Source organism: Aythya ferina (assembly GCF_964211825.1).
Source record: "Aythya ferina genome assembly, chromosome: 28".
Taxonomy (NCBI): Eukaryota; Metazoa; Chordata; class Aves; order Anseriformes; family Anatidae; genus Aythya; species Aythya ferina.
The window spans coordinates 2,022,516-2,045,736 of NC_140325.1; the positions used below are offsets into that span (position 1 = coordinate 2,022,516).

General features: G+C 50.4%; 1 protein-coding gene across 4 annotated transcripts in view; it reads right to left on the reverse strand.

The window, feature by feature from the left end:
* LOC311424681 (cyclic AMP-dependent transcription factor ATF-7) overlaps positions 1 to 23,221 on the reverse strand; it is a 66,257-nt gene that overhangs the window by 35,885 nt on the left and 7,151 nt on the right. For 3 of the 4 annotated variants that reach the window (XM_084500007.1, XM_084500004.1, XM_084500005.1), the window contains exon 2: positions 9,782 to 9,850. In XM_084500007.1, coding sequence (XP_084356133.1) covers positions 9,782 to 9,829 — 48 coding nt within the window. In that variant the 5' untranslated portion in view covers positions 9,830 to 9,850. Of the gene's footprint in view, positions 1 to 9,781; positions 9,851 to 17,515; positions 17,756 to 23,221 lie in introns of those variants that run through there. The other variant, XM_084500006.1, reaches the window with a different exon arrangement.

A 23,221-nucleotide genomic window follows, 5' to 3' on the forward strand; every position in this document is an offset into this window, starting at 1 on the left:
TATGTATGAGAAGAGAGAGGGAGATCCTGGTTCCTCTCTCTCTATATTTTTACCCCTGAATTTGCCAGTCGCCTGTTGAAAAGCAAAGGGCTCGGCAGCCCAGCCTGCCCTGGAGATCAGGCTGGGTGCTGCTGAGCGCCCTTCCTCTCAAACACCAAAGGTGAAATCAAGTTTTGGGCAGCTCCAAAGAAGGTTTTGGCGCTGCCCCTGAGCCCTCGCCCCCTTCGTGGCGGGCAGGAGGGGCTCCCTTTGGAAGCGACCCACCCCAGCGCCGCAGCTGAGCGGTGGGTGCGCTTCGGCTGTGATTTGCGAGCGGTTTGAAGGATCCTCTGGGACGAGAGGTGCTCCAAAAGGGCAATTAGCTCCATCACTGGCTATTCCGCTGCAACACGCCACGGGTTTACTGGTTGCGTGCCGCCTCATATACCCCGGCTGATGCCAAAATGAACAAGGATGCTAATGAAGCGAGCGGCGAGCGTGCCCGGCGCGGCGGCGGATGGCTCTGCAGCACGGCTCGTCCTCCGCCAGCCTCTTTTCTTTGACAGGACCCGCACGAAAGCCGGCTGCTGCATATTTTAAGGCGTTATTAGGCAGCCTGCAGCCTCAGCACAGCATCTCCGAGGCGGCAGAGGGGAAGAGCACGCAGCTATTTCTTCAAATCCAGAGGTGCTATTTCTTCATTTTAATTGCTACAGCAGCCAATATGGCCAAGAAATCCTATTACGAGTTTTTTTTTTTTTTTTTTTTTTTTTAGAATAGGCGTTCACCAGAAGAGATAACTCTAAGAAATGTGAAAGCTGTTGCCAAATCTCATTGCGTCTCCAGCCTGAGAAGCCAGGGTCAGCAGAGATTATTATTTTTTTTTTTAGAAAATCAGAAGTAGAAAGGAACTAAAGCAAGTTTCAGTTACTCATCTCCTCTATGTATGTTAAAACAATTCATTTAAAAAAAAAAACAACTTATATTTAATTGGATTTGAGAGGTTTTTAGAGAAATATGCTCTAAAGCCTCATCAAGCACGCCCAGGGCACCTTCCAGAGACCTCTTGCCAGTCCCCCCCTAGTGCTGCACACGCAGGAGGACGCTGCGGTAGATGAAAACATCCAAAAACAGCTTCCAGATAAATTTTGCTGCAGTGCATGCCCTTTCTAGCAGCCGCCTCCCCCAGTGGCCTTAGGCACCGGTGTCCCAAGCCCTGTGCAGGAGGGAAAAGCTGCTCTCACCCACCCAGCCCTTCACACGTGGCTGCAGCCGCAGAGCAAACCCTGGGGCTCTGGCGAGGAGGGCGAGCAGCACGAGCACGCCTGCAGCATCTCAGAGCCTCCCCTGCAAATGTTCCCAATCCCCAGGTGCCTCCTGCCAGTCGTCCTCTTCCCTAAACAAAGAAGAAAAGCCCCACACGGAACACATCACCCCAAAAAATTCGTGTGGAGATCTCACAGGCTCTCAGCACCACCACTACATCGCAAGGGCTGCACCAGAAGGGGTTTGGCAGCAGGGTTGAAGCCAGGAGCTTACTGGCAGGCAAAAAGGATGCAGAGGAGAAGAAATCCAGGGGGAGAACGCAGAGGACACCCTGCAATAACCATTACTCTTCCCTGCCTAGTGTCACTTTGAAGCCTGCCATGTGCCATGACGGGAAGCGGGTGTTGCAACGCTCCCTGCACCCCTGGCACTGCAGCAACCAGCCCGGGGTTATTTTTAAACCGTGGGGAGGGTGCAGAGGGGAAGAAAGGCAGCAAAATAGAGGAATTAGCCAGTCCAAGAGAAGGCGGGAGTGGGGGGGGAGCAGGGATGAAAACCAAGCCCGGGCTGGGTGGGGTGACAGCTGCCCCGTGGCACCGGGCCAGCACCGGCACCAAAAGGGCATCGAGGAGGACGGCAGCGCAGAGCCACGGCAGTGCCCGCGCTGCAGGAGGGGAGAAGAAGCCTGCAGAAAGCCCTTGCAAAAGAAAAGCCTTCCCTCCTCGTCCCTGCAAGGCTGTCTCTCCGTGCTGCAGTGCTCGTGGACGTGGAGGGCTTCCAGATTCGTTACCCGAGCTCTCCGCAGCGCGGCCGCTGCCCAGAGAGGATTTGGGCACGGGCTAGGGGGCACCAAAAGCGGCCACAGCACTAAAAGACAGCTCGTGCTCAACACCAAATCAACCAGAGGGGATGCAAAGACGTTTTCCTGCGAAGAACAGAATGCCAGCACGTCACGTTATTGAGAGCTGGCTCTTTGGCACGGGCTTACGTGGCGCTTTCTGCGCGGCCGCGGGGTTTGCGCAAAAGGTCCGGCGAGTCCTTTGGCATCCAGGCTCTTATTTAGAAACGGGGGATTTGGAAAGCTGTCCGGAGCCGTTTCCATCTGACAGACAAGTGTCTGTGTCGGTTCAGCACCGCGCACGTGCTTCAAATGCAAAGCAGAAGTGGCACTGGCAGAACTGGCAGCGAACCCCAGCCGGAGGAATGATAAAGATTTTAACTTACAGGAAATGCTGCTATTAAATAATATTTAAGTCTTAATTATATTTTAAAACAGCCATTTTATAAAAAAAGAAGTTCTATTATAGTGCTTTTGTAGTTAAAGGTCTGTCAACATTTCCATTTTAAACCTTCATTTCTAGGGGGTTTATAATTTGGTCATAAAAATTCATTCTAGGCTGGAACTTGGCATACAGGGGCTCAGCCTAGGAGCAATATTTTTTATTATCCAATTTGGTTTAAATTGGTTTGGCCGTTTTTAAGTTATAGGAGTGTAAAAAATAAACGTTTACTGGTTTCAGATGCCTTCTCAAGCTTATTATTATTCAAAATTAGCTTTCCCCTCCCCACCTCCAAAAATACCTTCAGCAAGAGGTGGGAGATATCACTTCGCGCTGCCGACAACACATGAGTTACAATTCAAATTAATTCCCTTCTTTTGATGCTAACAACCTCAAGAGTTACTATAACCAAGCACTACTTTGCCACAGACCCATTACGCACTGTAAATGCTCAGAGATTTGTGCAGCATCTGCCATTTTGTGCCTGCTGTACAGGTACTGCAGCTGTAAAGGCCTTAATTTGAAATAAATAATTAACTCGGGAAACCTGCACTCCTGGAGAATAATGGAAGACCTTTAACCAAGATGTTTCTCTGCAGAATTTTATTTCAGCTGTGGCAGCTTCAAATAAAAAGCTGCAGATGTGAAGCAGGCAGGCACATACAGCTAGGAATTCCTCGCCACGGAGCCTCAGACATTTCCTTGGATTTAAAAACCAGAGGAGAAACTCTAGTTTATGGCTCAGCTCTTCAAATCACTCGGGTGCAGTAGGGACACAACATAGACGTGACTTCGCATGCTAAGTGCAGACGAGGGGTATCTGTGCCCAAGCATAACAAAAAGCTTGGAGAATTATTATTTTTCTTTATCCTGGCTCCATCGTTAACATCCCCGCTTTTTCATTTTAATATTTGGCTGGCACACAGGGACGTCAGCCTCAGCTCAACCCCACCAGGCTGTGACCCTTTAGGGCACGCAGGGGAGGTCTCTGCAATGCCTCCAAGGGCTCAGAGACGGATGGGAACTGCTTCCCTGAGGATCCAGCCCCTCGTTTTGGTCCCTGGGTGCCCTGTGGCATTGTGAGGTGCTTGGGTCACCTCGGGCAGAGACCCGGCGTCGGTCCCAGCACGGAGCCCCAGATGGGGAGCTTGTGAGTCCTGCTCTTGGCTTCCAGCTCTCTCCAGTCCTGTCCAGCTTCGGTGACTGCTACCATCCGCCCTGCTCCACAGAAGCTGCTCTCCTGCTTATTAAGGCTCCGATTTCCAAAGCCGTAATGTCTCCTACCTCATTAAATCGGGGGGCGTTAGGAGCCGGGATTCTTTACGAAAAACACCCTGTGCCTGTGGCCAAGGCTAGCCCCGCTCAGTTCCCGTGCCAGGACAGTAACAATCTCGATGGGAGGACGGGGTGTCATAACTCTGCTTAATCACCGTTTAAATTCCTGCTTGCTCTACCAGCAGGTAGCCAATTGGGCTGAAGTTTCTCCAGGACTCGATTTTAACCCTCCGAGTGTCTCACGCAGCTCGTCTGCCTTCCCTTCCCGAGCGCCAGGAGCAGAGTCTCAAGAGGCAGGCCCCGAGGAGGCTGTTAAATCAATGCACAAATATTTCTTTCTGTACGTGCTCATACTCAGAGCAAACACCTCCGTGCCCTGCGCACGCGTGGCCCCGGCAGCAAGCTCCAGCAGGGCTCACACACCCCTCTGGATCTCCTCCTCCGAGCACCAGTGGCTCCTGGCCCCTCCGAGGCAGGGAATATTTTCTTACCTTGCTTCACCCCATAACGGGAAGGACAAAAGAAGGACGGAGACAAAGCCAGCCTTTGGGACTGCCGTGAAAGAAAGATGCTTTGCTGTAAAGCAACGGGCACGGGCACTGCCTTCCTCTCACCTCTGGGCTGCTCTGTGCACCTACCTACTGGCTCCACTACATTATTCTGCCTCTTCCTATCACACCAGCTTGTCCTGACTGATCTGCTTCCACCGAGGACCTTCAGCCACCGCGACACCTGCAGGAACAGGGACAAGACTCATTTCTCCTAGCAGCAGAGCTGGGATAAGGAGGCACTGGCACAAACCCCAGCTTGTGCTGCCACCAGCATCCATCAGTGGGAGGCTGCGAGTCCAGGAACCAGGCAGGTCCCAGGCCACCCGAAAGTTTGGACCATGACAAGGAGCACTCACCGCTGGAAAGCTGCTCGGAGGGTCGTGCTTTACCCCCTCTCTGTACCAGGCCTGGTATAAAAGGGATCATCTATATTCGTTTGGATTATACAAGCTCCAAAACACACCTTAGCTTCAGTTCCGCATTTAACCAATCGCCGGAGCCATTTGTTGCCTCGTATATTACAAAGCAATAGAGATTTAAGGGATAATGGTCATGGCGGCAGAGTATACAAAGCAATAAACTGCTTTTGAGGTTGGTTAAATGCCAAGTGATGCTGAGGCCTCAATGCCATAAACATTATTTCTATTATATGACAAGATAAGAGGATACAATAAACCACAAAGAAGAAAAATCATTTTCTGGCCTCGTGAAAGTTCTGGGCTCTGCGTTTCTCGGACACTGCACGAGCATCACCTCAGCGGCGTGGGTTTAAAGGGAATAAATTGTTAAATTAAGGGGGGGTTTAAAAAGCAAACGATTGTTTGAGGAAATGGCCTGTATAACTGTAGTGCTGGAATTAGGACCCGAGCGATGATTTGTGTCACTTATAAAGAGGGGAATGGCACCGAGCGGGGAGGCAAGGGCCAGGCAAAGTCTTGCTCCCAGTAGAATATATTCAGGGTTATGGGCCCTTCATTAGTTTGGGCACCAGGAGCGGGCAAAATATCTTTATTAATAAAGATGGCCCTCTGTTACGACGCTTCATAAAACCTCCCGCATCCAGCGCTGCCCAAGCCTTCAGGAGAGGTTCTGCTCCTCTCCTGGAGTTGTCGGAGAGGCACGGCCATCCTGCAACATGCACAGCACCAGCTTTCTCTGCCCGGATCAGGCTCTAGGCACAGTCAGAAGTCTTCAACACAGCTTTCCAAGGGAGAAAACAAACCCAGGCGGTGAGCGACTTCCCCCTGCAGCCACCAGATCACAGCAACGAAGCAGCACGAGCCCAGCTGAAGCCCCTGCCTTCCTCCCAGACCTTTGCTCTAGATGCCTTCAGCATGCTGGCCGAAGCTTTAATTACCCCGTGTTAATGAGTCAGAGCTGTATCATTACCCAGACTTCGTTAACACCTTTCAACTTTAACGGCAACGCTTTGCTTTACAGCTCACCCTCGGGTTGCGCCAAGGCTGTCTTTCATCACTCAGAGTGTTTTAAATGGGATTAGGAGATTTTGCGAACGATTAGCAGCGCGCACCACCTCCAGATTAGTTTCACCCAAGGTGTTCAATGAAAGCCTGACTCGGGGCACAGCTCCACGCTTCCCTTGGGTATTTCGAGGCAGCAGCGCGGGGCTCACGGCCCCGTCGAGGTGCAGAGGGGGCTAGGGGAAGGGGGCCAGGGAAAAACGTGCCAGCTGTCCTCTCGGAGCAGATACCGGCTAAATGACCTTGAGAAGAATCCTCTTTAAAAGCAGTATATGCGGCGCATTTAGGAGTCAGCTGTGTCGCAGCAGCCTCGCCGTTGGGAAGCGATCGCATGCAGAATCCAAAAATAACACCATTAAAGACCTAGCAACCAAAACATGTTTACGTGCCCACTGAAAGCCCACTGCTTGTGATGATACGGGAGGGCACAGCAAGACCTGCCCGTCTATTTTTGGTGGCTGCTCCCCCTTCCCCCTCCGCACTTCCCTGAAAAATTCGCTTTATGGCCTTCTTCTCCACATAGAAGGGACAAAGGGAAAGCAGAAAAGAGGCAAAAAGCACTGCAGACAGGGCTGGTACTAGCTATAAAGGGGAAGAACCAGCTAATGATACAAAGGAATTACACTGGGAAGCAACAGATTTATTTTTTTTTCCTTTAAACCAAAGTGGGAAAATCTCCACCGGCTTCCCAGTAATTGCCTGCAGTCTCCTGTTCAAATTAGCCTGGCTCTGCTCTCCCTTCTCCCGTGACCTCCCACGTACTGTGTGTCTCAAAGCAGCGTTTGCAGGAGGCAGATCACTGATTTTAGGGAGAGGAAAAGGATTGGTGATTTCCCTGTGCCTGCTCCCGCAGCTGATCATAAAGCCCGAAGCCCATCGCAGCCTGCTCAGGACCGTGGTGGAACAGGGACTCCCTGTGCAATGGGAGCAGCCCACCAAAAACAGATCACACCCCTCAAACAGGGAAATACCCAACAGAGCAGAATCTGCAGGGACCAAAACATGCCAGCGGGTCAGGCACGGGGCCAAAGGTTTAAAGACAGAGAACAGAACAGAGGCATTGGAGCCCGAAAACGATGACTGTGATGACCGAAGAGGCAGAGAGGCTCAACAGCCAACAGCATCCTCCCTTTCCAAAGGCTTTCTTCCTACACAAGATGCACACAGAGGTCTTCAAGGATCAGAAAAAAACCTGCAAGGAAGTCTCCTCCAGTGCCAGCCACAGCCTGGCTTGTTTTTGGGCTGGGAAACGTCCTCCTGTGCTTTCAGTGATAACACACTGTGCGCTGGGGTGAAAATCAAGTTACCTTCCAAAAAGCTCAAAACTCTGCATCCTGCCGACTCTCACGGGTGCCAGAGGCATTCAGCACCAGTAGGAAGGTTGGGATCCTGCGGATTTCACTGCCCCTGACACCTGTGTTTGAAGACAAGCATTTCAATCTTTAGGAAACAAGGGAACGAACTGAGAGAGGTGCAGCCACCTCTGACCCTTATTAAGGCTTCACTTTAACATCAGCCCACACGAATAAGCCATTTTTGATGGGATGATCCACGGCGGCTTGCCGAGGGTCAGGTTTTAGTGCCAAAAGGCACCACAAGCTGCTGGGGAAACAATGCAGCACGTGCTCGAGAGCTCAAGCCCTGCAGACAGCTGCTGGCAGCCATCATCCCCCCAACATCGAATATTAAAAATAAATCCAGATCTGAAGCAGCCAACTGCACTTCCCTGTCTGGCTCTTCTCGAGGATCCAATTTTACTCCACTTGTCCACCGAACACTGATTTAGGCTGATCCTTCCACCATCCTTCCAGCTGGTACTGCTGCGTTTTACTGGCGAGCAGAATTTGTAAAGGCTCTAAAAAGCTTCAACATGAAGCTGATGCAGAGAATAAAGGACAAAAAAAAAACACGCACGCAAGATACTAGGACTTGCAGGGAGAGGTTTGGGGCTCTACGTATTTAGTTAGCCCAAAGGACCGTTAAGGGGTGACTTGACCTGTCAGTAAACACTTACAGACATCAGACATTTGATAGAAAGGATTTTCTGTCTAAGAAACAAAAATTAATAAGATCCACAGCCTGGAAGCTGCAGCTGAACAGGTTCAGACTGGAAATAAGGCATAATTTTTCCTTACCAGAGAGAGCAATTAACTATTAGAACAACTTAACCGAGGGCTGTGGTGAATTTTCCATCACTGGAAATATTTTAAATCAAGCTTGGATCATCATTATTTAATACATGCTCTGGTTTGAACAGGTATTGAAGGACGTTCTAGGAAACTGTGCACGAGGTCAGGTTAGATCACAATGAATCATACCGGTATGAATTACCCGGATTCTAACATTTCAATATTAACATGAAGAATTGTCAGAATTACCCATAAGCAGCAGTCTGGAACAGCGAAAGGAGGAAGCAACCACCTTTATATGTCATTTGTGGGAGATTGTGGGAGATTAAATTTAAATACATTGTTGTTTGCCTTAATTGCTTGTTTGAATCCGATTTTAAGGTTGTATGATTGAAGTGCTCACATCATTAAGTGCTCAAATACAGCTAATACATTTTATAAATGACTTGCACAATTTCACAGGCAAAGAAGTTCAAGATAAAAAGCAGCTTATGAAAAAAAAAAAAAAAAAGGAAGATCACCTGCAATGGATAGAAAATGCTTCAGATGAGACTAGTGCCAGAATGACCAAAATGCTAAGGAGTCGTAACTGTGTATTTTTTTTTTAATATCCCCAGTCCCCAAGAGTTTGCAGATGAGGTTTTTGACCCATTTCTGCGCTATAAAAATAAATGCATCACAGTATTCACATACAGTCTCCAAAGACATGCCCTGGGGATGCAGAATTATCTTTAATTCCAATTAAGAGACCCACAAGAGGCACTAAAGGATTAAATACCCCAAAGAATCGCGTGGGGGACAGGAGTACCACCCTGGGATCGGTCAGACCTCCCAAATGCGTCACAGCCACAACAATTTGGCAACCTGGCATCCAGTGGTTGCAGACAGGAAAACGAAGTGCTTGTAGACCACTTACTATCTAATTAAAACCCACAGTTCCCCTCTCCCTCCACCCTAAGAGGTTCAAATGCTTTGGAACAGACAAACCCGATTTTCCTTGGACTCCGTACAGTTCTGTATTTCCACAGAAGCCCCGGTTCCTAATAAATCCTATTAAAACGGCCCCAACAGCGGTTGCACAATCCCCCTGTCCCTCCCGTTACTATGGTGGGAAAGGTACCAAGATGCTACGCCAGCGAGAGACCCCAAACTGGGCTTTGGGAAAGCACTAATTTCATCAAAATTCAACACAAAGGTGCCTTCCCCAGCAGGCATGCCAACAAGAAGGGTCCTTTTGCTGCAAAGGGGATGTGACTCATTCAAGGATAATCGTTTGCCCTAAGAAAGCCAGCAAAAGTTTTGCAAGGCCGTAGCCAACCCCAGCAAGTTGGCCGTGGAAGAAAAAAATTCACAATGGGTCTTTTTTCTTTTTTGGCAAGCCCAAAATAGTCCATGGCAGTTTGGGGTTCGCATAACACGAACCATCAACTGTCACATTCTCAGCTGCTTTACAGAATATGCCACAGCAGCTAACTCATCCTGACAGAGAGCGAATGCCTGTCCTTTGGTTAAACAGCCTTGAAAGAAGATGAGCAACGTTATCAGAAAACATTAACGGGAGATCAGCATGTTTCCTCTGGGCTGTGTGGGTCTCAGGGAAAACACCGACAGAATAACAACACGCTGCAGAGCCAGGCAGCTTTCATTACTTTGGAGTGCCTGCACTTGCTCATAACCTGGATTTACACACTGCAAATCCTCTGATCTGATTACCTCCAGTGATCACGTAAAACACCGGCTTTAAACTCTTTGCCTCAGTGATAAAACAGCCACTTTGATTCACAACGACACATTCACAATAAAGTATACTGTAAACGTACCTGTCCGCAGCCGGGGGCATTGCACACAAACGGCCTGTCGTCTCCCATATTTCATGCAGCTCAGCTAAGCTGGGGAGAAAGGAGAGAAGAGGAAATTGTTAAATAAGCTAAAAAAAAAAATATATATATATATAATATTAAAAATCTCAAGAGCAGAAGCAGCCCTCTGCAGGACCGTCATTAATCACAGGGAAGGAGGATCTCCTTGTGCCCTAGATCGCCATCAGGGAAGAGAAATTAATCCAACCCGAGTTTAAGTAAGGCTTCGGAGGGCCTGGCTGATTTTTCACGTACAAAGTGGAAGAGGCAGCGTGGCTGGAAGGGCTCATTGGGAACCGTGACAGTGCGACAGCGCGGGCCACCGGCCAGGACACGAGCACTTGTCCATGCCTGGGCTCCCTCCAAGGCCCCACCAGCAGCTCTCCGGAGGGCCCGGCCACTTTCTGCTCTCCATGTCTCAGTTTTGTAGAATCACAGAAAGGCCTGGGTTGAAAAGGACCTTAAAGATCATCTAGTTTCAACCCCCCTGCTCCAGGCAGGGTTGCCAACCACTAGAGCAGGTTGCCCAGAGCCGCATCCAGCCTGGCCTTGAATGCCTCTAGGGATGGGGCATCCACAACCTCCCTGGGCAACCCATTCCAGTGCCTCACCACCCTCTGACGGAAAAACTTCCCCCTAATACCTAAACTAAATCTCCTGTCTTAGTTTAAAACCATTCCCCCTTGTCCTATCGCTATTAACTCATATAAACAGGTGTTCCCCCTCCTGTGTGTACGCTCCCTTCAAGTAGGCCGCAATGATGCTCCCTTCAGGTACTGCAAGGCCACAATGAGGTCTCTCCAGAACCTTCTCCAAGCTAAACGAGCCCAATTCCCCCAAGATTTCCTCATAGGAGAAGTACTCCAGCCCTCTGATCATCTTTGTGGCTCTCCTCTGGACCCGCTCCAAGAGCTCCACATCCTTCTCGTGCTGGGGGCCCCAGGCCTGCACGCAGTGCTCCAGGTGGGGTCTCACAAGAGCAGAGCAGAAGGGACGATCACCTCCCTCTCTCTGCTGGCCACCCATTTTTTAATGCCTTCCAGGCCAACCTGCTGGCTCACGTCCAGTTTTTTGTCCAGCAGGACCCCCAAGTCCTTCTCCACAGAGCTGCTCTTGAGTTCTTCACCCAGTCCATGTATTTATACATATTTGAAACCCTGCAGGACAGGGACAACACTCGTCTCTCACAAATTGGTGCCCAAGCCCAGCAAAAATGCACAAAACATCCCGATAGCCACAGGTGGAAGGTGTCAAGGCTGCTGCTTCACCCTCCCCTTGGATTGAGGGTAGGAAGCATGGACACACAAGCAGAGACGGTGACAATCTCCAGAAGGAAAAAAAAAAAAAAAAGAAAAACGCACAAGCAAGAAGCGAGCAAATAAATCCAAGTCCTCTCTACGTACAAGTTATATTTTCAATGGGAGAGAGCTAAAATTTGTCATTTAATTAATTAAGGGATTATAGGAGTGGTGCTCCGTTTTACAAGGCAATAATCTGGCTCCCTAGTGGGTAAACTACAAGGCTGGTGGCAGGGGTAGTTTATCACAGATTATAGCCAAGGATAACAAAACACTCAGTCCTATTATGCTACAAGTGAAGCTATTCTTATTAATAATAATAAAAAAAAAAACCCTAAGAGTAAATAAAGTAACCCCCACCACCTCAAATTCAAGAAATAATGGTTCCCTCCACCCACTGATATTTTTACAGCAGGATTTTAAAAAGCCATAATAAACCAAATGCTATCTCTTCGGGGGGTTTACTGCACGAGCACGTTCTGGCTGCTCGCGTCGCTTCCAGCATCTCCTCCTCCGAGTTCAGCGCTTGGCTCCAGCCACGCATGTCAGCCTGCTACAGCCAAGAGCAGAAACGAAACCAGACCGCGGCCAGAAGGCATTCACGGAGACACAGGCTCTTTTAGCCAGCCTTTTGCATTTCTAACCATGAATGCATGCACGCACGCACGCGCCGAGCGGCGGCGGGAGGGTGGGGAGACTTGTTATTTTTAGGAGCTATATGAGAAAGTGTCCGAAGAACGCGACTTCACGGCACAGGGCGAGCGCACGGGCTGCAGAGAACAGCCCCCTTTTGCTTTTTGTAAAAAAAGACACACATATACATCTTGCTTCATAATAAAAAGGCTATTTTTCGATGCTTACAGCTGAAGTGGGTGGCGACACGAGGTGGAATTCCCCACCCCGAGCCCTGGTTCGGCCACGGCACAACCCAGCAACAACCAAAAGCTAGCAGCAAGGAGCTGCCAGCCCTTCTCCCCCAAAAGGGAGAGACGTCCACGACACCAGGCCGTGTTTGGATTTATTAAGCAAAACGCTAGGGCCTGTGCAAACACGGGCTCACAAAGGATAAATAGCCCTCTCACAAATGTAACGGGCGAGCGGCCAAAACCTCCCTAGCACAGGGCAAACTTCACAATACAGGCAATGAACACGGCCAGGAACAGCCCAGCAGCCCCCCAGAAAAGCCCCCAGGACTGGGATGGGGCTGGCAGAACTTGAGGGTGCCACCAGCCCTGTGCTAGAAGATTAAATCCTGATGAAGGCCAGCCTTGAGGTGACCCAGTGATATGGGTCTCAATGAGAACTCGTGAAAAAAGAGGAGTTGGCACCATCCTGAACTTCCCCCAAGCTTCTCACTGGGAACTTGAGTAGTGGGCGTGCTGAACCGTTGCTTCTGCTGCTAAACAAGCAGGGACCTCACCTGCATCCTTCCACAACCCACTGCATCTCTTCCAAGTGGAATTGCTTTGGTGCACCTGCTGCATCCTACCGGAGGTAACCCAGCAGCTGCCACCGCCTGCTCCGAAGGCACAGAGAAGCTCAGGGAGTTGAGGATGTTCTACATGCAAAAGCAGCCTCTACCAAGGAGAGACGAGGAGGTTAAGTGTTCCTGTACCACCGAACCACTGCTCAGATCAACTCCCTGATGCTGCAAAGAATGAAAGCAGAAAACTCTCGAAACAGATTTTATCACCAGCACTTGAGGTCCAGAAGGATCGTGTCTAGACCTTCAGTTAGTGGTGCAGAAAGCTGCAAGCTGGAGTCAAGAGACAGGGCTCGAGCCTTTACTACGGAGTCCTAGCAGAAGGTAACCCAATTAACACTTTTTCTGTAAGAAAATAACAGAAATCAGATCAGACATGAAGGACACATCAGCTAGAAAACTACTAGTTATTTTACTGTCTGTGTAGCACGGCAGGTGGTAAGACTCCTGTATAGGGATACAGACCGACTGAAGGTCCAACAGCTGCTCTTTTGGGCAGTTTTGGGGCTTGTTTTTCCCTTCCCAACAGCCAATCTTCCTTTGTGCCTGTCTTCCTCGCCCATAAGGGACAAGGATGTGTCCCACAGCACTCGGCACAGCCAAGGCTCCCAGGAGCTGCAGGCAGCGTTGTCCATCACGCTGGAGGGAGAAGAGGCATCGCTTCCAGCCTTCTTAGTCTGCATTTAGTCAATGACACGTGCAGGCTTCAACGAGTTGCTTCCTGCCTCCAAAGCGAGGGGCACAAGTTTGCACTCGTGGGGGCTCCCAGGTCAGTGTTTGAGCAGCACTCTGGGGGTGTAAATAGCAGGGAGCATCCTGAGAGCTGGCAACACGAGAGCCTGGGAGCTCCTCCTGGAGTCCTTGCGGCCAGGTACGCCAGTGATGAGGTCTGCAAGATGAGGCTGTGCCGTCATGCTTGGAGCCTGCTCCCCCCAAAAAAACCCCAAACCTCAATTCCTCTGCCAGTCCACACCGCAGTCAGCAACCGTCAGTGATGATGATGCTCCAAGGCAAGAGCTGTGGCACAGAGGAAGCAGCGAAGTCACCGAGCTTTGAAGGAGAGTTGCAATGCCCCTTGCTGTCAGAGGCAGCCTGGTGCTGGAAGATTTTAAATTGCCCTTGAATGTTTAAGCTCCGGCATGTGGGATGAGGTTGGGGATGGATTTGTTTCATCAACAAACAAAGCTTATTGTTCAACACGTAGCATAATTATCACAGAGGGAGACTGCTGTATTTTGCAGGGCAGGCGATGCTGTGCTGCTTTAATTAACACAGGTCAGGGATCCGTCCTTACCACTGTCATTTAAGCAGCTTGCTGCCTTCCCCAGTAAGAAAAACACAAGGTAGGCAGACCCCAAAGTTCGTGCTTCTGATGCAGATAAAAGCTGTTTGAGAAGTTAAAGAAATGGATCAGCTGTCACTTCTCGGGGTTTTGATAACCCGAAGCGAAACAGAGGCAGGAAAACAAAACAAAAACCCAGCGGCGTTTCAGGCTGCCTGCCAGCTCCTTCTGATAGCATAACAAGCAGCTCTATTAAAAAAAATTGGGGACTAACATGCTGCAAAACCCTCAGTTTACTTGATCTTGCAAAGTGTCAAGAGGATTCACTCATTCTTTACAGAAAGATTTAGCTGCTCGTTCACTACGGAATATGACTGGTATGTACATACATGTGCTCAGATTTATATCACATTTAGTCAGGATAAATTGCTTCAATAAATTCTTTTCTTAAGAACAGGCAGAATAAGCAGATGATTGGATACTGGGAACACATTCTCATCCCTCTTCCTGCAGCCGCGGGACAGTATTTCACTGTTTTGATGATTTTTAGCATGTTGGAAACAGCAAGGGGAAGCAAAGAAATGCAGACAGATTACTGAAGCGTGCTTCAAAGTTCTGTCAGCACAGACCTGACAAGCAGCTGCCGTCTCATGGAAGACTAAAAAGACACTTTCTAGCAAAGGCGACCGCGCTCCACGAGCCCGTATGTGTTTTTCTCTCCCTGGCATCACTAACTCACGCTATATTTGCATGCAAATAACCTCCAGGCTGTCTGCAAGGAAGAAGTAAACCCAAAGCCACACTTCACAGCAGTCTCAAGTGTGTGTCGTGCTGGTAATCGAGCACCCCTTGGATTTTGCACAGGGTGTTTAAGAGCACAAATTTTCTGAAGAGTAGCTGGTACAGAGCAGCGCTCTCAAGGGGAGCAACTCCTCTGCAGCACGCACAGCAGGCAGAAAAACAGAACAAACACGAGCTTTGCTTCCAGGGCTGCACCTGCCCTACAGCAGACCTCACTCCCACCTGCAGTTACAACTTGTAATCCCTCACCAACTTGTAATTCCTCGCCAGAGCAACTGTAGAGGATGTTTGCAAAGGGGCCAAGCGCAGCCAGAACAGCCACAACTCCACCACTTCTCCAGCGCTGCTTATCCACGGGTGTCAGCACTGACAGAGCAATGACGACTTTTTCCTGAAGTTAATCTTGTTCTCTGTTCATCAGGGACATCGCCTCTTCCTCCTTCTGGCAGGGAGATAAATGAGGAGTATTATGTGAAGTGGCTCAGGGCACGCCAGGGCTGACATCAAGGTGACACAGGAGGCGCGTGCTGCGATAGCGCCCGAGAGACGAGGGGCTCTTCTGCATGAAGTGAGGCACAGCCCTTGTCCTATTCCCAGCTCTGCCACGGCTTTGTGTGATGATCTTGGGCACCCCACTTTCAAGTGCTCCACGGCCTGAGAAAACGAAGCCTCGGGAGGTTAAACACTTGGCCACGCAGGCTCCGTTTACTCAATTGCTGCACGAACCGTGTTTGCAGGGCATGGAGATGTTTAAAGCCGTGGTTCCACAAGGAAATCGCCCACAGAGCCTTTTGTTACTTCGGATCCTTCGCTGGGAGGGATTGCATGCGTTTGTAAAAGCAAAAGCAATCAAGTCACAGATGATGCATAATAAAGCTAAGGATTTTGTACGCGCTGTGCTGCAGTGTGCTTTAAATGTCCACTAACACGAGAACATTTTGGACAGCCTGAGGCCTCACTGATAGCAGAGGGCTTCCATTAAGTTCTGAAGAACTAGGAGACATTGTTTTGGAGATGATTATTGGTCTGATGACGAAAGAATAGGAGACAATCTACTTGATTTTGAGGTTTTGGAAAATCTGAGTCAAGAGTGTGAACGCGGCGATGCAGCCACCACATCACTTCTGTGTGCAGCACGCCAAGCCTGCTGCAGATTGCCTAATAAATAATTCCGTCAGCAGACCCACCTGAAACTTGCTGGGAGAATTCCCTCGCGAAGAGTCGAGAGAATTAAAAAAGAAAACCCTCAAACAAATCAAAATATCAAATTAGCACCTACAGAACTCAAAACCGTACAAAATCCCCTCAGAACCGTTGAGGCTCCCTCAGTGACAAATCTATCACGGGCTCAACCCGGGCACGAGAAGGCTCAAAGCTAAGACAAAGACAGCAACTCACCCCTATAATGGCCTTTAGGAACCCTACAGGCTTTGATTTAGCTGCACTGAAGGGGAAGCTACTTACCACTTTTGAAGCATTTTGTCCTCTTAAAGCTTAAACCCAGCAGCAAAAGGTCTCAGTGTTTCAGAACACGTACTGCAGATGAAAAGTATTTAAAGCTGTGTTTTAATTAACCTGGTTCCAATGCCTGCTGTGGGCAGGCTCAGCTGTAACCCAGGCTGGCCGTGAGGATCCCTACTCCAGGCAAACCCCTGCGAAGGGAAGGCAGACGGGTGGGAGTGAAGAGCTTTGCCCTCAGCACCAGGAGCTGCGGATGGAGAAACCTTTGCCAATTCTGTGCTGCCAAAGCACGTTGAAATTCGGAGACACACGACCACGATCCCCATCATTCTGGGGATGGAAAGCTCCACGGCCTTTCCAAACGGCTGCTTTGGAGGTTGCTTTGCTCTTCCCCTTCCCTGTGGCTCTGCTGAATAACAAGAGGAGGCGCTGGGATGGGAAGCCCTCCTGCTCTTGCATGTAAATTTTTCCTGAAAACAGGAAAATTCGGCCTTTTCCCAACGAATTTCTCCATCACCCCTGCTGCCCACCAACATCCACATGCCATCGTCCCAGCCCCATACCACTTCCCTTGCTAAGAGCATCAGTAAATGAAGATTACTACATTTACTATGTATATATTTACTCTACATTTACTATATATTTACTCGTAAATCCCTGTAAGCACTAACAAAAAGTGGAATTTTTGAATTCAGCAACGAGCCACGATCGAGGTGGGAAGTTCCAAAGAGGTTAAAAACGATGCCTGTGTTCATACACAGAAAGGACGAGGCTGAGTATTTTAAAATACGCATTTTACACACCTAAACGAGCTCTTGGTACTTGCTGGAACCTCTCCTTCCTGCCCAACTCAACGCCTGAACTGCCCACCGGGTCCCCTGTTCACGAGGAACTCGACTGGGACACTGGTCTGGGGAGAAGCTAGTTTTGCTTACCTCAGTAATGAAAATTTCCACTTTTTTTTTAAAGTTTAAATCTTCCTACATGTATTAAAGTCAACCCATATGCTGCTTTCCCCCTGGTATATCAGTCCATAAACCCAAGTAGTCCCAAAGCACGTTAACTAGCCCATTAAGAAAAAAACTAAGCCCGTTATCCTAGTCTAGACAGACACCTAGGGGTAATATTTTAAGTCCCTTACAAGGGATTAGATGTACTACATGCATCAACAACAGCAATGAAAGACCAGCCTTCCTGAAAAGGATTTCCCCCAGGACGCGTGTTGGCACCTCGCGGAAGCCATTTTAAAAAAAAAAAAAAAAAACCTTCCATTTGGAAGCAGTTTAGGGAAGGAGGCAAAAAGCAGGATGCAGGTTTTTGAGCTCACGTTGGGCATTCGCCTGGCCCTGCATCCTTCCATGGGCACTAACCTAGCTCCAGAGAGGCTCAGGGTTTCTGAGCTGCGCCTGCAGCCACGGGACAAGTCCTGGTTTTGGTCGGCAGCACAAGCCTGATGCCACAAACGGCTCGAGCCGGGCTCTTCGCCTCCTTTGATGTTGTTTCCTGCAGCCGGGCTTCCACAAGCACAGGTCCCTACAAACATCCCGCGTTCCTCGGGGCGAGCGCAACGGCCCCAGCCCGTGTCAGGACGCAGGTAGGAGCGGCGCGGCGTCTTGTAAAGCTTCCACGGACCTGTTCCAGCTGAATCACCCACAAGCACTTGAGGTCTGAAAGCAGTCGCGAGCCAAGATCTGGAGCTCTGAGTCATGCCTCCTCTGGTCTGCAACAGTCACGAGCAACCTCAACCACGAAGCGAGATGACAGCCCCCCAAAATCCTGCTGGTCCTATTTCCCCTCCCACACCCAGCTTCTCCTACAGACAGCACCTCCTGCACCCAACACTGGCACCCCCCCAGCTCCCACCACCCAGAAAACATTTATTTCTGGATCACCTCAACCCCCACATCAAAAAAAAACAAAAAAACAAACACAAAACTCGTCCTTAAATCTGAAGATGGAAGAAACGCCCCGGCCACTTACTGCTGAACGTTGGGGGATAGAGATAGAACGAAAAATGCTCTAAAAATAAGGCCCTATTGTTGTACTTGCATGTGACTATTGTTATTGCAGGAATGCTTGCGCCCAACACTCTTACATCTGTGTCTTGCAAGACGAGCTGAAATACTTCAAATCCCAGAGAACGCTCGGGTGGCTGCAAAAATTGTTCTGCTTTGGGTTTGCCAACACAGCCCCGCAGCACAGCTCCCTGCTCCAGCAGGAACGAGCTTCCTTGTACACCAACACGAGCGCATTTATGGTTTATTCCCATAAATCATACGGATAAACTTTACATTAATATGACCACAAAATTAAAGCTAGAGGTTGCACCAGCTATGCAACAAAACCAGAAGAGCTGCAGAGCTACCTCCTAAAAATAGGCTGAAAGTGGAACAGAAAACAAAAGCAAACGGCGTGCTCTGCTGCCACAAGCCTCCCTCTGCCACCACGTACTTGCCTAGGAGGTGAAGAACGAGCAGGAAAATGCTTTAGGAGGAAAACTGCTGCAGGCAGGGACATCAAGAGGCACCAAGAGAACTGCCCGTAAGTCACGAAAAGGCAGTCAGGGAAAGGTGCAGTGCAGAAACAAAAGGGCTCTTAGCTTCCAGCAGATGAACGTGCGCCCAGGTACCGTGGAGCATCCCTTGCTCCACGTTGCAGCCGTGCAGGAGTTTACGCACAGTTATTTTGCAGCCTCCAGTAAAAGGTTTTGGTCCCCCCCACTGCGCTCTTGTGCCCCTCAGGCTTGCAGCCTCTGAAAGAATGAACGGTTGCTCAAGTGCTGCAGTGAGAAAAGGGGCAGATTAGGGAATTTCAGCACAGTTCAGGGAATTTTGTTTGAAAAGTCTGCCCAGAGTTATAGATACGGTGGGAGGGGGGCGAGGAAAAAGTCAGACAAACCAGGCAGGGGAACTGTGCTGGTGCCTTGGCTTTGGGAGCTGGCACCACGGTGGCACTCAGCACCCCAAGAAGGCTCTCACCAGGGCTCCAGGGCTCCGAAATTTGTCTGTTTGCAAGGAAAAAGAGGGTGCCCAAACAGTGCAGTGCAGCCTGGCACAGGTTCTAACTGTTTGGCTCTCCCAGATCAAAAAGCACCCTTCGCAGTCAGACCTAAAACTCATCACGGACGTGCAGCAACAAGCCTGAGCAGAGGTGCAGCTAAAGGTAAGGTGTCTTTCCACCGACAGGCAGCACAGAAAACCTGTTTGCCATCGTCCCAGGCTGTTAAATAGGGCAAAGAGTTTTCAAGAAGGGTGGAGGACCCGGAGCAGGCTGCAGCTTCTGTAAGAAAATGACAGCGCTTAGCCGACAGCAGCAGCAACAGCAGCGCTGAATCCGAAACGGTGCTCTTATAATAATCCCTACATTTACCAAAAAAAAGAGGAAAAAGGCTTCTCACAGAAGGCTTTGTCAGCTGGGATCACCACGAGGAACAACCCGGGTACCAGTGCTCGGAGGGCCAGCAAAGGCTGCCTTCTGCCTTCTCCTCCATCACGGCACCGTGCTCCTCGCCGTCCTGCTTCTGGCACGCCGGCTTAACGTGAGAGGTAAAACAGAGCTAGGAGTTAACTTTTTTTTACGAGACTGAGCTACATGGGATTAATTCTCACAGACTAATGAGTCACAAGGCCATCCCAGATCAATTTGGGTAACTTTGTTGAGACCTGGGAGCTATGCCAAGAGCATTAACAACCAGAGCCACGATACAAACAAGCCTATTCAAACACAAATGGGGCTCAAGACACTAGCCCAAGCCCCAAGGACAGGCAGTACACTGCTACTGGGAAGAAGAGATAAAACCACAATAAACTAGATTATTATAGATGGCTGCACAGAATCTGTGCTGCAGCATACATCTTCCTACAGAGGAATACACAAGATCGCAGGCGGGCTCGGCGCAGAATCCGTAATTGCCGCTGGGAGCTGGAACGGGAAGGGGGGAAGGTTCACAGCAATCAAAACCCAAACTGCTTTTGGATAAGGACGAGGGAAAGAAAGTCGGAGCAAGATGGCCATTTCTGCTCCGCTATCCAAACGAGAAGGAAGTGCAAGGCACTGCCCCAGGCTTTCAAAAATAGTAAGAGATTTCCCACTAAAATGCAAGGAAGGAAACATGTTGCTTTGAGACTGTTCCAGGAAAGGCTCTTTATTATTTGTCTAAGTGCAGTCATTAACAGCTCTCTGCCGCGAGTTTCCTGACCATCAGAATGAATATTCGGGACACTGGGCTCTGCTTGGGTTGGGATCAGCAGGGTCACAGAGGCAGCAGCCCCCCAAAAACACACGGAGTGGGTCCGATCCTTCCCACTGCACTCAGCTGGAGTTCGGTGTTGGCATTCCCCATGCGACCCTGGGTTAACACCCAACGCTGCTGGGATGAAGCACAGCACCACGATCCACCGTAAGGTGCAATAAAGTGAAGAGGTCAAGCTCTTCCTTTATATAAAAAAAAGGGAAAAAAGCAGCTTTTCACTCTTAGATTTCCACGTTCAGTGTCAGCCCTACGAGGGAGGCAGGTTAGGTGCCCAACCTGCCCTCAGGCCCTTTCCAAACTCAGCTTGGCCCCTAATCCCTCCTGGGGAGCGGCTGCTGACTCTCCAACTAAATGAGGTGCCTGCAGGGATTTAGGAAAGCAGCTCCTTCCACACCCTTGGGTGCCCAGATCTCCGTTTGTCTCTCTGTCACCGCCTGCTCTCCACCCGGAGGCATTTCGAGAGCTTTTTGGTTTCGCAGGGAGGCCCCCAGCAAGCTGAGAGCTTGCAGGCTGCTGCGAGCCCTCGGCTTTGACTTCGGAGTTATTTTGGGGTGCGAGGGAAGGAGCGAGAACGCCTGCTCTGTAACCCACCAGCTAAAAACTGGCAGCTGGGAAAGAGCGCCAAGAGCCGATGCTGGAAGATCTGCTTCGGAGGCGTAACTCCCCGATTCTTCCTGAGCCTGATAAAGCAAACCCAACTGCATAAACGTTGCAGGAACATGGGCAAGGAACTGGCTGGAGGTAGGTCTCCAGCAGACACACGGTATTTAACAAGGCATTAGGAGTGAACCTACACGCAGGGTGAAAGCAAAGTCCAACCATGACCCTTCTGATTGTGCCTTTTTGGGTGCTCAGCAGTGCTTGCAGAGGATCCCCTGACCATGAGAGTGTCCCCCCGGTACCAGGGAGGCTGTCGAGGTGATAAAATCCAAGATGCACGGCTTAAATCCTCGCTTCTTGCCTGCAGGAGCCTTGCAACAGCCCCGGAGCCGCACCGCTCCTGCGAGCATCCTTATCAGAAGCACGACCTTTCCTACCAGCCGTGAAGTTTGGCCCCAAAAGGACTTAAAGAGCAGCTATCAGCACGACGAGGAACAAATTAACAGCCCGGCTGCAAACAAGGGGTATTTCCACGTGCTTTCGGGAAGGGGTCAAACCTCACATGAAGCAAGAGCCACGAACCAGAGGCGTCCTCCTCCTGACACGCAGGCGATGGGACAGGGAGGCACTGGCGGCGTCCTGTCAGACCCAAAACAAACTCCAGCAAAAGGATTAACGCGGGCCCCAACCCAGTGCATCAGCCACAGCGACCTAGCTGAGCCTAGAAAAGCTTTTCCCCGTGGTTAGATCAACAAACCCCCTCGCTGGGAGCTCCAGCCGGCCACGACGCCTTTTTTCCCAGCCCAGCTTCCACCAGTCCTCCCAGCTCGCCCTGCTTAAAACTCTCACAAACAGCAACGGGTTCCCAGTTACCATAACAAGAAGCTTCCTTCGGTAATATTGCCTCCAGGTTGGGGTCTGGCAGGATAAAATAAAAGGAGCCTCAATGTCCAAGAGCCTCCTGGTGCTGGCTGACCTCTAGATCAGATCTGACCCGGCCTCTGCCTCGGGTGTGAGGTGTTGGAGGAGCCTGCACATCCCCGGCACCACTCGGGGAAGGACCCTGGGGTTTTATTCTAGAGCTGCTGAAAGGCAAAACCAAGAACCAGAAGCTCGAATCCTCTCTGTGAGGACCTCCTGCTAGCACCAAGCTGGGGCACCCCGGGGTGCAGAGAGCTCCCGAGCGCTCCTCGGGGTGGCTGTTGGAGGTGTGAGGGGGGTGAGACTTCCCCTGGCTGCCAGCACGCACCCTCCTGCTCCTCTTTTTGGAGGTAGATTCCTGCAGGATGAGCAGCTGCTGCTCCTCAGGTACCCACCGCAGCTCATCCCGGCCAGGCGCTGCCAAAGCAGCCGCAGCTTGGCACATCTTTGCTGTCCCAGCAGCAAGGTTTCTCTAGTTAGGTGCCAAGTACCAGATTTCAGACACAAAGAAGCATCTGGCCAGCGGGTCTCGGAGCCTTTGATGAGCACAAGGCAAAACCCAACGTAAACCAGCAAGTCAGCAGCTTCCCCAGGCAAGACGATGGAGAAAGATCATCTCTACCCCACGATTACTCATCCGCCAGAACTGCGCTTCCCCTTCCAGTTTCTGGAGAAAAGGAGGAAAGGAGGGCTCTGCAGAACATCCCTAAGGTGTTTGAGTTCAGACAAGAGGCAGACCGAGCTACAAGAGCCCGGCAGCACCCAGGTGCTGCCAGTTCCTCATCCACTGGCTGCTCCATGACCTCCTCCAGCACAGGAGGAGCTCCTCCAAGCCCCTACCAGAGGTACATTTGTCCCAGAAAGCAAGGTGACAACAACCTGAGCATGAACCCAGAGTGATAACAGGCCAGGGCACGCTCGTATCCGGAGCTGAGCCAACGTGGCACGGCGCAAACCCTCCCCACAGTCTCCAACATCCGAATTTTCCCCCCTTCACGCAACCAAGGGAACCCTCGCAGCCTGCAGAGAGATGCTCGGAACTGACCACCAGGCAGGGAAAGGTTTTGGCATCGCCTCCAGCAGGCTCAGGTTCGTGGCACCGTCACACAGGGGGAGCAGGAGCTCTAAAAAAGCACACGGGCAGCCTCGGGATCTCGGGTCGCCTCGTGCTCCTTCATTAGCGGCGATACATCTCCAGCTACACACGTCTTCACAGCAGGGACAACATATTGCAAGAGATCTACTGCAGGAGAGAGAAATAATTCAAGTTTAAGAACGGGAGAAAAACCTAAGAGAGCCACTG